The sequence below is a fragment of the Pocillopora verrucosa genome, chromosome 10 (assembly GCF_036669915.1).
Source record: "Pocillopora verrucosa isolate sample1 chromosome 10, ASM3666991v2, whole genome shotgun sequence".
Taxonomy (NCBI): Eukaryota; Metazoa; Cnidaria; class Anthozoa; order Scleractinia; family Pocilloporidae; genus Pocillopora; species Pocillopora verrucosa.
The window spans coordinates 12307292-12324747 of NC_089321.1; the positions used below are offsets into that span (position 1 = coordinate 12307292).

At 38.0% G+C, this 17456-nt stretch overlaps 2 protein-coding genes across 2 annotated transcripts in view; both read right to left on the minus strand.

The window, feature by feature from the left end:
- The window catches only part of LOC131798268 (uncharacterized), a 16116-nt gene extending 13953 nt beyond the window's left edge, over positions 1-2163 (minus strand). Inside the window, exon 1 of the mRNA XM_059115931.2 lies at positions 2069-2163. The gene's annotated coding sequence lies outside the window, so the exon portion shown is untranslated. The remainder of the gene's footprint in view (positions 1-2068) is intronic.
- Positions 2164-8106: 5943 nt separating this feature from the next.
- Positions 8107-16295, minus strand: LOC131798269 (uncharacterized). Its single transcript, XM_066172857.1, has 5 exons — positions 16283-16295; positions 15457-15591; positions 11061-14888; positions 9919-10871; positions 8107-9191 (listed from the first exon to the last, which is right to left on the minus strand). Exons 1-4 carry the CDS (start codon positions 16293-16295, stop codon positions 10012-10014), a joined length of 4836 nt encoding a protein of 1611 aa, XP_066028954.1. The 3' UTR covers positions 8107-9191; positions 9919-10011.
- Between the last annotated feature and the right edge of the window lie 1161 nt (positions 16296-17456).

The window sequence follows — 17456 nt, forward strand, 5'->3', positions numbered from 1 at the left end:
AAATTATGATTAAATATTGAGCATGTAATAGCATCTTCTGCCATAAAGCACTCTCACACATAAAAAGGTTAAGATGTTTTTTCAAGCCAGAAGGTGGAGCATTGAAGTATAAAATGCAAAGACCTGGGCTCTAAATTCAAACTATTTGGACACTGGCTTCAATAAAATGCAGGGCATGACATACATGTGCAACTAGTTACACCAGTGAGGTGAATGTAGGAGACACAAGATAAAACTCCACAGTTCACAAACCTAACCATGGGTTAACTTTCAGTGGTGTGAGTAGGACAAGAACTAAAACTTTCTTAGAAGCTAGAAATAAACTTTTTGCTTGCTTGCTTGATTAATAATAGCCCATGCACAGATATCAATGCACTTAAATATACTAGAGTAGTTTTGCAATTAAAATGCATTAGCATGGTGTACAGGCTCTATTTAAGTCTTAAATTAATAAGACTTGTATGCTGAACAAATTGCTCAATCTTAAAAAAAAAGGGAAAAATACTAACTATATCTATCCTGCCTGTACCCAGTCCAGGCCTCTCATTTATCTATGTCCGGATCATATTAATAGAGGATAATATTCACATAAATGAAACAATCATAACACTTTTCCCCTAAAATTGAAAGAGAGAGACTGAGTAAATGAATAACTCTGAGAGGGTTTGAATGAAAAATTTGAATGAAAGTAGTTAATAGAAGAGGATTGAAAAATTCAAAGTTTCTCATTTTCACTGAGGAACAGAATATTAAAGATTTCTAATGGTACACTTTGAGGTTTATTGTTTATGATTTTAATGGTTAGTTCTGGTTTGATTTCTGGCCCTAAAACCACAGTTAACCTTTAAACTCCCAGGGGTGATCATGACAGAATTTCTCCTTACAGTTTCAATCCAATATTAATCAGGCAAATGATGAGAATAAAGAAAAATACCAATTAAGGGACTATAAGTTGATCCAATACCAAATTCTCCAAAGTGACATCAAAATTATTATATAGCAGACAGTAAAGAGGATTTAACTGATGAGACCACAGGAGTGAAAGGGTTAAGATTTTCTAAGTTTGGCATTACTATTAAGAAATTCAGTTGAACCTACAATTTTTGAGGGAGTTTTGGATCACCAAGTTGTGAATATTTTTTATAGCATATGAAGTGAAGTTTTTTAGTTTCCTTTCTAATACTATAGGTTCTCTGTGGAACCTGTCTTGTAAGAGGTTGACCAAAATTAAGCAGTCATAGCAGTCATACCCAAAAATGGTCGGAAATGACACTCTTGGAGGTGAATGGTACTTGCTATTCACTTCTTAAATAGCCGATCAGTGAATGTGAAAAGCACTCTTCACTTGTGTGGTATATACTCAACTCTAATATTGCTCTTTGTAGCCTCTACCACTCTAGCCAAAAGTAATTGTTTTATTCAACATTATCAATAGAATACTGAAAAATCAGTCTGAGAAATTGAGCTGCCACGAATGAGAGAGGACGAAAAAGCTGGCAGGTGTATGTAGCTGGAAATAATATTCAAGCACATCTGTCTCATGTTGTTATTGCTTGAATATATTTACTAGTAGGGATTCGCTTGGGAGTAAATGTTGTTGCGTTTGGAAAACAAAAATTGTACGCAATTTGAATTTAAAAAAATTACTGATCCTGCTTCAATCGAGCTATTCTTGTCTCCAGTGTGGTTTTGCAAGTCACTTCAAAGAAACTATGATAGATGCTAGTTCTTCTGCTTTTTCCTACTTTAACTAAAATGAACCACCCCGTACAGAGGACGCAGATAAACACACGACTGCAGCGAGTTCAGATAATCCTTTTAAGACTTTTTTTTTCAGATAAATACGAAGAATTTTCATGGTCTCCTGACGCAATCTCTCTATCAAACAAAAACATTTTCGCGGAAAAAGAGAACTGAACAGATGTACCCGTGCATGACCCAAGCTTAACTACGCTACTGGAGTCATCAACGCCGAAAGCGGTTTATACGGTATGTGCAAATAAACAGTTGAAAATACGGTTACATTCATACAACTGAACAGAGTACACGTAATTCTTCGTAAACTAACCTCACTGACGAAAACGGGTCCTTCGCTCTTCCGCCGAAAACAACGCTAAACCGCAGGAACTTAAAAAGATAAGCGAACCTTGCAGATGGGTAGTATCAGAAACCCGTGGGAGTCTGGAACGGATTTGTTTGGTATCGTCACGAAACGTTGCGTGACGAGACCAAAGGAGACAAGGGAAATATAGAACAACTATCAATTTAAGCAACTTTCCACACTTAAGGGATTGTTGAATGACAAGGAGATTACTTGAGCTGGGCTAGCTGAAAAGTGAAATAAACAACAATCTACCAGCCTTGGGCTCAGCGAGATTCCGGTATTGCAACGTTGAGATCTCAGTGAACAAACAATTTGTCTTTTAATCTCAAGTCTCGGTCAGTCCAGCTACTAGTACGTATATGTAGTCACTTTCCTGCAAAAATTTTACTTTCATTTCACATAAAGTAGCAACAGCCCAGCCTTAAAAATATGTAGCTATGGTGAAACTGGCAACACCTAAAAAGCAGCTTTAAACTATAAGGTTAAATATCTTTAACCCCGAAGACCGTTGGCATCTAATTTCTCCTCAACCCTTTACACCCCAGCATCAGGACGCATTTTGTCCATATTGTCCTCTATACATTTCCTGAAGTAGTGACAAGGAGAATTTGTTAAAAAAATCAAAAGCATCATAAGTTCGTGATTATTTCCTTGATTCTCGTAACCTTTATGTTTGATTCAGCAGAGATATTGTGAGGAGAAATTAGAAACTGGTCATCCTTAGGGTCTGTAGGGTTAGAAAAATCACCCCTGAATCAAGAATAAAGGAAATGATCACTAACTAGAGATGCTCTTGATTGTTAGAAAAATTCTCCTTATCAGTACCTCCGGAAATAAATAGTGAACATTATGGAGAATATAGATTCTGATGTTAGGGTGTCCTCCTGTCAGTTCCCCAAGTTAAAGACTGTGTGGTGACGCCCTTAACTTTCAAGCTGTTACTTCATGTAAAAGATACTGATGACGTAGAACAGCGGAGAACAAACAAACAAACAAAGTAACCAAAAGAACGTTAACATGGAGACCAGTGTAAGCAAAAGGTTAATAATACGATTTTCTATTGTGTGTCGTGTGTCTTCTATACCATGAAGGAGCAGAATTTCACGAGAAGATTCAAATAAGAACGGGTGAGGTTTTTTCTACTCTTAATTTATGAGAAAAAAGGTTTGACTAGTTTATTTGCGAATTTTTGTTCAATTTAACTTCCTTTTTCCGCATTTTCCGTCCCTCAATTTTTCCTCTCGTTTACAATTGTAGAAAGGGTCAGTATGTTTCAGCCTCTCACAACCCTGGTGCAGCTGACTTGGCAACGATGCCCTGACTCACTCGGCCACCTTACCAAATGACTACTAACAGCCACTTACTGGAGGTTAGGACTATTCCCATAGAATTTCGCATCAACTGGACATTGAATCCTTCTCAGTTTTAATTTTATTGTAAAACTACTTCACTTTGAGTGACTACAGGCCCACCTTCCCGATAGAAGAAGTATTTTCAAAAATAAAGTAATGTCTCCAAATTTCAAAAACATACGGAAACTAATTTGTATGCAAAAATCAGCACACTGAATATCTTTTTTTCCGGAAAATAATGTTGGAGAAACGATTGCTTCGCAGTCATTCTGGTTCCATCTTCAACCAAGGCGGTATAACCTATGTAAACATAAAATGGACATAAATTTAGCTTTCAGTGGAAAAAAACGAGAGAATTACAGGTGGTACCAGAAGCTATTTCTCTCTTCTTCTCTAACAGTCTTCAACTATACAAGTAATTTGGCAGAAAATAAAGTTAAGCCCTTTCTGAGCCTCAACGAAGAACTGTACAATTCGTTAATACCTTTTTCATTTTTATCGAGAAATCAATCTCACTTGTTAAACAAGTCGCAAATCGTCTCTAAATGAAACGCTTACCACACTCCGCTTCCATAAAACAATTTGTTAGCTTGTAACAGGGTGATTACACACCAGAAGAGCAATAAAATAGAACGTTAAATGTTCGTCTTAAGTTTACACTAGGAATAGTAAACAATGTTTATGAAGTCTCTGAAAAAATATTTTGGCAAGTTGAACAGTTTTCTAACTTATCTATAGCCCTTTTAAGAAAAGTATAATTTAAATCCTTAAACGACGTTGTCACTAAAATCACTTGTACTCGCTCCAACCTCGATCAGCGCTCTCTCCTGTTCAGAGGTCGTAACCACACGAAGGCAAAGGAATCAGCGGAATACAGCCTTTTTGACAACGTCTTTCCCATTCAGCGACAAAACTGTAAATCTCTGTAGATGTCTTATTTTGGTAAGTTCAACCTGAGGTAAAAAATTAAACAACAGAAGTCAAGTCAAAGGCAACATCTTATATGAAGTAATAGAGAATTTGAAAAAAATTGGCCTTTTTTTTAGATTGGATTATGACCAAGACGAGTTAAATCATGGATCTAATGATGGTCATTTCAAATTTGTGGAACAGGCGTTTCTAGAGGAATTTATTTTGTCACCATCATTATTATTTTGACTATTATCGCTATTGTTATAAGTATCATCCCAATAATTATTTGTCACTATCACTATCATAATCATAATCGTTACAATGTCCTAAAATGTGATTGGTGCATAAGCTGCTTTATTTTTCACTAATCATTTTGTACAATTGGAACCAGACGGTGTAATCGGACAGTTGGCTGTAGTCGGACACCTGTAATCGGATAGTTGAAACGGCCAATCTACTTATTCCTTTCCGCCAAATCCACCAATCACACAATTGATCACAACAATAACTGCAACAACCACTTCTACCAAAAAAAATTATGGAATTTCCAAACTTGAAGAATTTTTTACTTTAGAAAATGTCTCTACCGGAGATATTTGTCCTCAATGTGTGTGTTGTTCTTGGAAATTTTAACAGCCATGATTAATTGGTAACAGGACTTCGTGTCGTCCAATTAAGCCTGTAATCACACTCGTGATTGACAAATCGGACTCCTGCTTCGCTGTCGTCGGATTTTGCTAATCTCTCGTATGATTACAGACTGATATGGACTCCACTCTGTTCTATTACCATTATTTATCATTTGAATCGTCATATTTATAATTATCATCATAACTGTCCGTACAACTACTGTTATCATTATTATTAAATGTCCATCAACATTATTGTTATTATTATTATCGCATCATTATTAACATTATCTCTATCATTACTATTATTAATACTATTAACATTATATTATCCACATTCTTCTTCTTCTGTCTTCAAATAAACTTGTTTCAACTGACCTTTTGATGTTCGTCTTTCTTTATCGCCTGGCAGCTTCACTTGAATGATTTCAAACTGGTCCTCGGAGTTTTCAGGGACAATTGCGACCAAGCGCTTACAAGGACAAACTGCAAAACTTAGAACTTCTCTTTCCTCTACAATTTAATTACGGAGATCACCAGATATAACGTTGTGTAATCGAAGAAAAAAGCCTTTTGAATCATCCAAGCCTACAATGTAGTCCTCGTTACTGATAAACTCAATATTATGTACATCCATGCTCTCCGATTGAAAAATCATTTTTCCCGAAACTGCGTTGAGGACGCAAGAGCCAAATCCATCGGAAATGACGAAATATTCTTCAGTAGGAGAAAAAATAACAGTTACGTCAATTCTAGGTGGATGTAACTGAAACGTAATTTCCTATAGCACTCTCTACACTACAAAAATTGTCCGCGATTTGAATTTAAAAACGTTTCTGATCCCGCTTCAATTGAGCATTTCTTGGTCTCCAGTGTGGTTTTGCAATTCAATTCAAAGAAACTATGGCAGATGCTCGTTCTTCTACTTTTTCCTATTTTAATCAAAAATGGAGGAAGTAAAATTAAGGTGAAAAACCACCCTGAACAATGGACGCACTTTCACACACGACTGCAGCGAGTTCAACCATTCCTTTTTTCAGACTTTTTTTTCAGTTAAATACCAGAAATTTCATGTTCTCCAGATGCAATCTCTATCAAACAAAAACATTGTCGCGGAAAAGTGGTACTGACCAGATGTACCCGTGCATGACCCAAGCTTAGCTAGGCTACCGGAGATCAACGCCGAAAGCGGTTTATACGGCATGCGGAACTAGACGGTTCCGGTGAAAATGATCACCAACTGATGAAAATGACGGTGAAATCACGGTCATATTCATGCAACTTGGTATAGTGCATGCAATTCTTCGTAAACTGACCTCATTGACGAGAACGGATCTTTCGCTCTTCAGCCGAAAACAACGGTAAACCACAGGAACTTATCAAGATAAGCTCATCTTGCAGATGAGCAATATCAGAAATATTATTGAACCCCATGGCGTGTACCCGTGGGAGTCTGGAACGGGCTTGCTTGATATCGTCACGAAACGTTGCGTGACGAGACAAAAGTACACAAGGAAAATATAGTACACCTATTAATTTAAGCAACTTTCCACACTTAAGGGATTGTGGAATGACAAGGTGATTACTTGAGCTGGTCTAGCCGAAAAGTGAAATAAGCAACAATTTACCAGCCTTGGGCTCAGCGTGATATCGATATTGCAACCTTGAGATCTCGAGTGAACAATCACTTTTGCGTGTATTTTCTTCTCGCAGCTATTCCAGCTTGCTGGTACGTATATGTAGTCAATTTGCTGCAAACATTTAACCTCGTTTCGCATGGTGCAGCAACAGCACAGCCTTAAAAATTTTAGCTTAAGTAAAAATTGGCAACACTTAAAGAGCCGCGCCCTCCTTTTTACGTATCTGTTAATATTCCTCCTCAGTGTTGGAGATGGGAAAGATGGAGGGAAAATACTTCCGACTTTGTGGAACATATTCCTGGAATAAAGAGGCTCCCATGTACCTTTAAATTAGGTTGTTTGGATCACTAAATAATTATGTTGGTCCATGACAGGGGATATGCGAACCTATGTAATGCATTTTATAAACGTTGAAAACCAAATGGTTATGTTTTGGGCAGGCAGCTTCAACTACAAGATTAAATATCTTTAACCCCGAAGACCGATTGGCATCTAATTTCTCCTTAATCCTTTACCCCCTAACATCAGTATGCATATTCTTCATACTGTTCTCTATACATTTCCTGAAGCGCTGTCAAGGAGAATTTGTTAAAAAACCAAGAGCTTCATCAGTTGGTGATCATTTCCTGGATTCTAGTAACCTTAATGTTTGATTCAAGGGTGATATTGTAAGGAGAAATTAGAAGCTGGTCACTCTGGAGGGTTAAAAGGTTAAAAAAATCGCCTCTTATCCAAGAGAAAAGGAGATGATCACTAACTAAAAAAGGTCTTGACTGTTAACAAATTCTCCGTGTCAGTACCTCAGGAAATGAGTGGTGAACGTTATGGAGAATATAGATCAGGCTCTTACTTAATGTAGAAGACACTGATGACGTAGAACAGTAGAGAAAAACAAGAAAAAAAACCTAAAAGAACAAGGAGACAAGTAAAAGCAATAGGTTGATAATGCCATGTTCTACTGTGACGTATCCTGTTTCTTCTATACCATGAAGGAGCAGAATTTCACGAGGTGATTCAAATTAGGAATAGGTGAGGATTTTTCCACTCTTAAATTATAAGGTTTCCTGAGATAAAAGCGGTTTGATTAGTGTATTTCCCTAAATATGCTTTGCATATGTTCGTTTGCTTTTTAATTTTTTTCCTCATCTATAGGAAATTAGAGAGGGAGATGTCCTGATCCAGAAGGTGTCTAAAGGAGTTCCCCTTTTGGTTAAAACTCAAAAATAAAGCAGCCTAGTAAACAGTTTTTCTGAGGTCTTACCCCTACCCCCCCCAGTCAGGCTGTTTGGGCCCAGCGTACCCGTTTGGGTGGAGCAGAAAACGGTCAGCGCGTTTCAGCCTCTCATCACCCTGGTGTGGTTGACTATGCAACAATGCTCTGACTCACACGGGCACCTTGCCAAATGACTACTAACAGCCACCTACTGGAGGTTAGGGCTATGCCCACAGAATTGCACATCAACTGGACATTGATCACGAATCCTTCTCAGCTTTAATTTTATTTTAGAACTAGTTCACTTTGTGTGACTACAGCCCCCCTTTCCGATAAAAGAAAGTATTGTCAAAAATTTCAAAAACATACGAAAACTAATTTTTATGCAAAAATCAGCGTATTGAATATCCTTCTTTTTTTCTAGAAAATAATGTAAGAGAAACGATTTCTGCACGGTTATTCTGGTTCCATCTTCAACCAGGCCGGTACAGGCTATGTACACATAAAATGGATATAAATTTAGCTGGTTTCTTATTTACACACGGGTGAAAGTGCCTCTTTCACAAGAAAAAAAACGAGAGAATCACCAGTGGTACCACAAGCTATTTCTCTCTTCTTCTCTAACAGTCTAAAGCTGTACAAGTAATTTTGCAGAAAATGAAGTTCACGCCTTTCTGAGAACTGTACAATTTGTCAATACCTTTTTCGTTTTCCTCGAGAAATTAATCTCACGATTTAAACGAGTTTCAAATCAACTCTAAATGAAATGCTTACAACACTTCGCATCCATAAAAAAAATTGTTAGCTTGTAGCTGGGTGATAAAACAACACAGGAGCGATAAGATAGATCGTTAACCCTTTAACTCCCAGATCAAATTTGTAATTCTCCTCACAGTCAAACATAAAATTTTTAAAAAGTTAGTTCAGGGAATTTGGTATTGGATCAATAAATTATCCCAAAATTGAGATTTTTCTTTATTCTCATAACTTATCTGGTTGATATTCTATTGATTTTGTAAGGAGAAATTCTGTCTTGGTCACTCATGGGAGTTACAGCGTTAAATATTTGTCTTCAGTTTACGCTGGGAACAGTTAAAAATGTTTATGAAGTCTCTACAAGAAAAATGTAATTTAAAACCTTGAACAGCTTTGTCACTAAAATCATTCTTGTACTCGCTCCAATCTCGATCAGCGATCTCTCCTGTTCAGATGTCGGGACTAGAGGATCGTAACCACTCGAATGCAAAGGAATCAGCGGAATAAAGCCTTTCTGACAATGTCTTTCCCATTCAGTAACGAAACTGTAAATCTCTGTAAATGTCTTCCTCTGGGAGGTTCAACCTAAGGTAAAAATTCAATAATAGAAGTTAAGTCAAAGGCAACATCTCAAGTAATAGAGTATTTTTTAGTAAATTAACTAGTGATCAGTAGTTATTTTTCACAAATCATTCTGTACAGTTCTAACCGGACAGTTGTCCGTAATCGGACACCTGAGATCGGATAGTTGAAGCGTCCAATCATACTGAGTCCTTTCCGCCAAATCCACCAATCACAGAATTGATCACAACCACCATAGCAACAACCACTATCACTAAAAAAACTGTGGAATTTCCAAAATTGAGAAATTTTTCTTTTTAGAAATTGTCTCTACCAGAGATATTTGTCCTCCATGTGTTTGTTGTCTTCGGATTGTAACGGTTAAGATAAATTGATATAGGACTTTGTGTCGTCCAATTGTGTCTATAATCACACTCGTGATTGACAAATCGGACTTTGCGGTCGTCCGATTTTGCTAATCTCTCGTATGATTACAGACCGAAGTGGACTCCACTCTGTTCTATTATCATTGTTTATCATTAATATCATCATAGTTATAATTATCATCATAACTTTTCTTACCACCACTGTTATCGTTATTACTACATGTACAATCATCATTATTGTTATCATTATCACGTTATTATTAAGTATCATTATTGTTATTCTTACTACTATTAATACTATTAACATTATATTATTATCCACATTATTCTTTTTCTGTCTTCAAATAAACTTTGTTTCCACTGACCTTTCGATGTTTGTCTTTTCTTTGTCGCCTGGCAGCTTCGCTTGAATGATTTCAAAATGGTTGGAGTATCTTAAGCCAATTGCGACCAAGCGCTTACGAGGACTGACAAACTGCAAGAATTTGAAGTTGTCGTTGCTCTACAACTTCACTGAGGAGATCACCAGATTTAACGTTGTATAATCGAAGACACAAACCTCTTAGATTATTCACGCCCACAATGCAGTCCTCGTTACTGATAAACTTAATATCATCTACAATCATGTTCTCCAATTGACGAATCACTTTTCCCGAAACTGCGTCGAGGACGTAAGAGCCAGGTGCACCACAAGTGACGACGTTTTCTTCAGTAGGAGAAAAAATAGCCGTTAGAAGCCCGAATGGATTGAACTTAGAAGTTTCCCATAGCACTCGGTTCTCACGCCACAGCTGCAGTGACTTTCCATCAGTGGTGGTTAGCACTTCCCATTTATTATTACATGCCAAAAAAAGACCATCAAAATTTGCAATCTTTGACACAATTTGTTCACTCGTTGTATCTAGAATGGTGACTTCCCCTATATGTTCAAAGTCATTCCTCGTTCCCAAGACGACTCGTTCCTCTGATAAGGGTACAACATCATCGACAGGAAACTCAGTCCAGCTTTTCATGCAAACAGACAAATCAGAGTTCCACAACTCAAGCGAGCCACTAACTGTTCGAAATAGGACCCCTCTTTTGACGGGCACAACACTTAAAGACTGTGCAAAAATCATACATTCCTTTTTTCTGATCCTTTTACTTAAAATATCGCCAGCCACAAGATTTATTCGCTGGATCCTTGTATCTTCCACGGTATAAAGAGAGTCACCATCAACAGAGAAATGAACGTCAAAACTTGTTGGAAAGAGATCATATCCAACAAAACCGTTTTCCTCCATGTCCTCAAGTAGAGGTTCCTGTTGTTCCTGGTCATCTAGGAAAGAGAGAACAGAATAAAGATCTAGGCAATTAAGTATTATCAACTGCGTTGATAACGTAAATTGGCCACCATAAAGAGTTTAATAGCGATGGCCAGTTTACGTTATCAACTCAATTGGTAATACTAAATTACCCTGTTATACTCTCCCTCCGACACAGCACCACAGTTTCTTTGGAAACTTACCCCCTTTAGAATAAGGATCAGCTCCATTCCCTAATAAGCTGCATGGATCAGTTTCCAATCGTTCTGACAGTTCATCAAGTTTGAGCCTCTTTTCTGGTGGGTCATTACATTCCGTTCGTTCTCCCACAAAGTCATCAAGTTCATCTCTCTTTTCCGTAGAGTTGTTACGTTCCATTGTCTGTTCAACTAGGCCACCGAGTTCAGCTCTCTGTTCTGATGGATCAGCAACTTCAGCTCTCTGTCCTGACAGAACATCGATTTCAGCTTTCTGTTCCAGCATATGGTTGATTTCTGGTAGGTTATGTTCCGTTAGATCGTTATTTGCGGTTCTCTCTGTCGTAATGTCACCGGGTTCTATGCTTAGTCCCGCTTCATCGCTACTCTCACCTCTCCTCTCCCTTACGTCATTAAGGCGACGCATTTCAATCACTTCACTGTGAGGGGAAACTCTTAGTAACATCTGCTTTTCTAGTACAAGTGCAAAATCCACAGATGATAATATTCCTCCAGATGGATACCAAAAGGGATCTCCTGATAGGAAACCACTCTCATTGCAAGTTTCAAATTCCGAGGCGTACTGGTAGGAACTCGTCCCAAAAATACAATCCAAACTATACATTGGCTTAGTGTTCCTGTCAATATCTAAACAAAAAAGCTTGAGCTTCGGATACCAATGACGTTCATCCCCAAGTAAATAGAAAAAAAACCGGCAGTCAGGAGTCAACTTAACATATCGTGACCAGACTGAAGGACATATTAGAGTCTCAACTCCATCATTCATGTCAATGAGGTATGCGCACATGTCAGAATCGACGATCACCATCCGTCTTCCACTAGCAGACCAAGCAAAAGATAAAATTTCGCATTTGTGTGTAAAACGACTAATTTCGCTTCCATCTTTTAGACTCCACTGGATGACGCAATTCCTCCCGTCCAGACAGTCAGTCAGCATCGTGGTTTTGTCACCAGATATTGAACAAACTAGGAACCGGCACTCGCTCGAACGGAAAAGAGGTTTTACGTATCCGACCAAGGTATAACCCTGACACAGAGTCCCTTGTAAGATCAGGTCTAAGGTTGGATGGAAAACTACTGACCGGAAAAATGGGAAAAGGAAATCCCATGCGTTCCTTAGGTAATCCTGAAAATCAATGTTTAATACCAGCGCAGAGCGTGTCCACATTAGCTGGCCAGTACGGAGCGACCACAGATGAATTGTGTCATTCGAACACTCGCATACCAGGTAGTCCTGATTTGGTGAGACATCAAAGGAGATCACCTCATCTGAAGCAAAAAACCGCAGTAGAACATCTGTTCTTTCCTCCTTCTTTCGCAAACATTCCATATATGGTAAGTCCGTATACTTGGTGTTTAGCAAGCTTAATGCCTCCGCAGACAGTTCAGGTCCTCCTTTATTCAACAAGATTTGAAAGATGGCATGAGGAAGTTTTGAAAGAGTACTTATATGCTTCTGTAACAGCAACAATAACTTCTCAAGGGCTTCTCTGCAATTCTTTGACAAACCATTTGTATTTTCCTTCTCTCGTAGGCAAAGAACATCTTCAGTGGCTGCTGTACTCTTCACAGTTAGCTTTGCATAGACCAATTCTAGGTCCAAAACATAATTCTTTCCAATGTCGTCGAGGCTACATGGACGAGCATTCTCTTCTACCTCAAGCATATGCTGAACACCATGCTGCAAGGCATACCTCGACGTCTGTTTCAGTGTTGAACTCTGGATCTCTTTAAGTTTCAAATCATCTAGTTCATCTCTGCAAAGCTTTGCAATGACGCGATGACATTCTTTTCCGCTAACAATAAACTTCTTTTGCCTCGAAGTAGACTCCTCAACCAGCCAGTCCTTGACTGACTTGTGAAAGAAGTTAATGCGCTCGCCCTCAATAGGTAGAAGAGCCGAGATACAATCAACTGCGTTTCGCACTTTTTGCTCATCAGCCGATGACCATTCTTTTGAAAGGAACAACTTGTACACAAACTCTACAGGTAATGGTTCTCTTGCTGCCACCATGGCATTTAAAAAATCGAAGAATTGCTCTTCGGTGATACCTAGTTCTTTCTGCAGTTCATTTTTCAGGCGTTTGAAGTAGTCTTGATAAACGGACGAAATACCTGATGGCAAGACACTGTTGATCACTTCAGCAGCACTCATACTCACAGCATTCCTCTTAATGAACTCTGTCAGGTAATAGGTATATAACATGACTCCTTCTGACTTTTCAACAAGCTTCTCTAAGATGGTATCTTGGCAATCAGATTGCAGAATATGTTCCAGTTGCTCTTGAAAGCAAAGCCTAACGTCCATCAAGTTTTCTTGATCGTTTGGGTTCAGCTGTATGGGATTTAAGTCTTGAATCTTCTCTAAGATGTTCATTTCAGGTCGCGTTGTTACCACAAATCGTATCCAACACGGAAGCGTCTTGAAGTAATCCGCAATCACATTTAAAAGCTCATTACGTCCCTGGTATTCACTTTCGTCTAAGCCATCTATAACCATGAGATGGATAGAGCCTGGGTCTTTCAAATCTGAAAGAGGTTCTTTAAACAAGAATTCAAACAGTTTTTCCACTTCCATGTCTCCAATTTCAACGCCCACATTTCTCGACAACTTCTCCACGAGAGCCTTCCTGTACTCTGGCAGCGATTCGGAGAGCTGACAGGCCAACGACTGCAGCATCACTTTGGGATTCCTTCGGCGTGCCATGTTATGCCGACAGAAGTGGCTCCCTGACAATCGTCCAGCCTCTAACATCTTTTGGCACAAGACAGCTGAGATTACAGACTTTCCCATTCCAGCATTCCCGCTAATAACAATCACTCTATTTGGAGAACTTTTGTCAGCTAACCAGCTCTCGACTTCTTTAAGAATCGATAAACGAGTTCCCTCAACATATCTGCTTGCATGGCGTCTTATTTCAGTTAAATTGTCCACGTTTGTTAGTTTCGCAAGGACTTTGTCATCCTCCTGGGATGCCTCCTCCAAAGTTTGAAGCTTCTCGCAGACTTTTTCAACTGTTAACTTGGTATCTTGAATGGCTTTACTGTCTTGAAGTCGATTCTGATGCACAATACTGACAGATTCTTGCAAGTTCTTCTGCAACTGATGAACTTCTACCAGCTTTGCTTTACTTTCACGAATAGTTTCGTGATCAAATGACTGAATCTGCCGTACTTCATCAACAGTTTGCAGCACTTTGGTCTCAATATCCCGTATGTCCTTCAGCTGTGATTTTATATCTTCCTCAGAATCAGCCCACTCAAGCAACGCATCTAAGAACTCTTGCTCTCCACAATGTTCAGCCTTCAATCTATCGATTTCTGCCTGCCGCAAACCAAGAGCAACAAGAACAACACTTATCTCCTGCCACAGAGTTGAGAAAGTTGGACCAGCAATACCAGTTGTGGTAACATGGCCATACAATTCATTGCGGTAAAACTTTATGCGAGCAAGATTTGCTTCAAGGGAGTTGTCACTTGGAAGTGGTTTGGTGTGCCACCCTGAGTGGGGTGGGGAGAGACTACAAATGTTGGTTAAGAGAAGGAATAAAAGAGTGATATCAAATGTCTGGGAGTCTGGAGGAGCACCGCTTGGAGAAAACAATAGATCCCATTGTGATCTGTGTAAAATTCGTTTCTTTAAGAGAGTATTCAGAGTTGAATAGTTTGCATTCAACGCGGCTGAAAGACTTGCTGGGGGATGATATCCATTGAAAACGTTCCTGAGAACTGTTGTTCCACCATCGATGAGAAGTCGGCTGAGCTTGGCTCCATTTGTCTTCTCTACAGAACTGGCAAGAGGTGAAGGAGTGGCTGATGCCATATGATCCAAAATACAAAGATGGAGTCATCAGGTGTACCCGCGCGTTTTCTGAAAGAAACATTACAATTGGGTAATTGTTTCTCTTAGACATGTACTGGAAAGAGGAGCAAGACCTCTCCACTCTACTAATCAGTTTGACTCCTTCAACACTATTCTCATATTCTCCATACTTTCTTCACACGTTTCCTAAGGTGCTGACAAGGAGATTTTGTTTAATGATCAAAAGCTTGTCTTTAATTAATAATCACTACCTTCATTCTCATGACCCTAACACGTGACTCAGGGTTGATATTGTAGGGAGAAATTAGATGCTGGTCACTCTTAGGGTTCAAAGGGTTAAAGAAAACTGTCATCTTTAGGGGATTGTTTTTGCGCTCTGAAGGAATAATATACTTATATAATCGTGTCTCTATAGAAGTTTATTGACTAAAATATTATAAACTTATCATCAAATCTGCGTTGTATATATAATGATAATTACAAATTACAATACTCCAGGTATCTTCAGTTCATACTCGTAGGATAATAATTATAATTATTTGACAGCCTTATGGTTACCTGAGCTCCCCCACACACCATTTGCAATCCTTTGTTGATCACATTTTGGTGATGTCATGGTGGTATTCCAAAAGCCAGCTGATTGGTCAGACAAGGAGCCAGCTGAAGGAATAAAGTCTTTGGGATCAGAGATTCCTGAAAAAAATCAAATCACATAACAAAAGTTATTAATAGTATTTCACCACTGAACCACTCAAAATGTTAACTGAAGGCTTTGTAATGACCACAAATTCACTGCTCAATAGAACAGGAATGAAAATGATCAAAAATTTAATTCAAAATTTAATGCAGTTAAATACTGACAACAATTTTTAAAATTTTGCTTGTCAGTGTTTTCACTTTAGGGAAATAATTTAACATATATGACTGAGTTCCCTTAGCATTGATTTACACCAGCAATAGAAGCATTATATACAAGCCAATTCTAGAGTGGGGTCTTAAGTTAAAAGAGGAAAGAAGTTTTCAGAGAGTATGTCATATTACCCCATCAAAACTACTGCCACTAGAAGGGCATGGAAGCCTAAATTTCTCTTGTTATCTAGCAACAGGAAACTCCAAAGAGCTAATGTTGGGTCAGAAGAGGTACCCCATTACTTTTGACTGTTCATAAGCCACAAAGCCGGACATTTTACTTACAAAATAACCACATTACATGTAATAGGATCACACACAAAGTGAGTGAACATTTTCTTACTGTTGGTTATGTATACATTCTGTATTGTGACCTTGACAGCATAACCCAAGCAAGAACAACATATCTTATGAAATGAAACCCATGGAAATTTCTTATGCAATACTTTCAAAGAAAAAAATTATTATTTTTTACCTTTTTCTGGCATATTTAATAAGCAAACATTATATTGCAATGTTCTGTACTCATCACAATTAACTCAGACCTGACCAATTTTTTATTTTCAGAACTTTTAACCCTTTACACCCAAACATCACTATGTATATTCTCCTTACAGTTATCTAAATATTTCCTAAGAGGCTGACAAGGAGAATTTGCTTAACAATCAAGAGCTTCTACAATTTGTGATTACCTCTTTTATCCTTATAATGTTTGATTCACAGGTGATATTGTGCCAGGGGAAAATTTGATGCTGATCACAACTGGGAGTTAAAATGTTTAATGTATACCACTTGTTCTTAGTTTTTTACTTTCATAGTTCTGTGACACTTTTTTGAGGTTGTGGAACACTTGTAACATATGAGCCTCTGGGCAATGATAAGTTGGTTAATTAAAGCCCTCTCAGGTGGACATTACTATAGTTATTCAGCTGTAAGAAGTTTCCAGTTATATTAAGAACTCACAACTTGAAGAATTGACAATGTCTACAAGTCAGTTAAAAGATCAATAAATAGTCTTAGTGATTCACACATGCACTGTAAGATGGAAAATTCTGTCAACAGACTAAGAGTAAAGCAAAAAATCAATTTAAATCATAAACAAACACTGTGACAAAGCTGCACCAAAATACTTTGCTACAAGATGCACTCTGAGGTTAGCATCTGTTTTCCATGGGAGAGGAAAAACAGTGCACCTTAAAACCAAAGAACTATCATATGAGACTTTAAACTGTAGATGGGAATTTTGAAGTGAACATGAACATGAAAGTTTTTTTAAACACTCTAAGTATAAACCAATTCCCAGAGCAGAATAATGAACAATCTTCATTCTGCTGCAAAATTAAAATTTATCATCTTTCTCATCCTCATATGATGCTTTCCAAATTGTTGATCCTGGCAGGATGCAGTATGGCATGTCACATATGAACTTAATTTTGGCCTGGCTTGTTTTACTGCCAGAAGGAAACACCAAATTTTTTAAAATAAGAATAATAAACCTTTAGACCACATATAATAAATCATTGGAAAGGTATTTTTGGGTTATACTATAAATGACACCAACAGGTGTGGAGGTGGTAACTGAAAAGACAGAGAAGTGTCAAAAGTAAAAAAAACATTTGTTTTTGCTTTCCTGGTACATATAGGATATA

Excerpts from the sequence above, each read along its gene's own strand:
- LOC131798269 (XM_066172857.1), bottom strand. Across the intron at positions 14,889-15,456 it reads TGGTGTGTGGGGGAGCTCAG|CCACTCCTTCACCTCTTGCC; the intron begins GTAACCATAAGG and ends ATATGGCATCAG. Across the intron at positions 10,872-11,060 it reads TGATCCTTATTCTAAAGGGG|ATGACCAGGAACAACAGGAA; the intron begins GTAAGTTTCCAA and ends TCTCTTTCCTAG.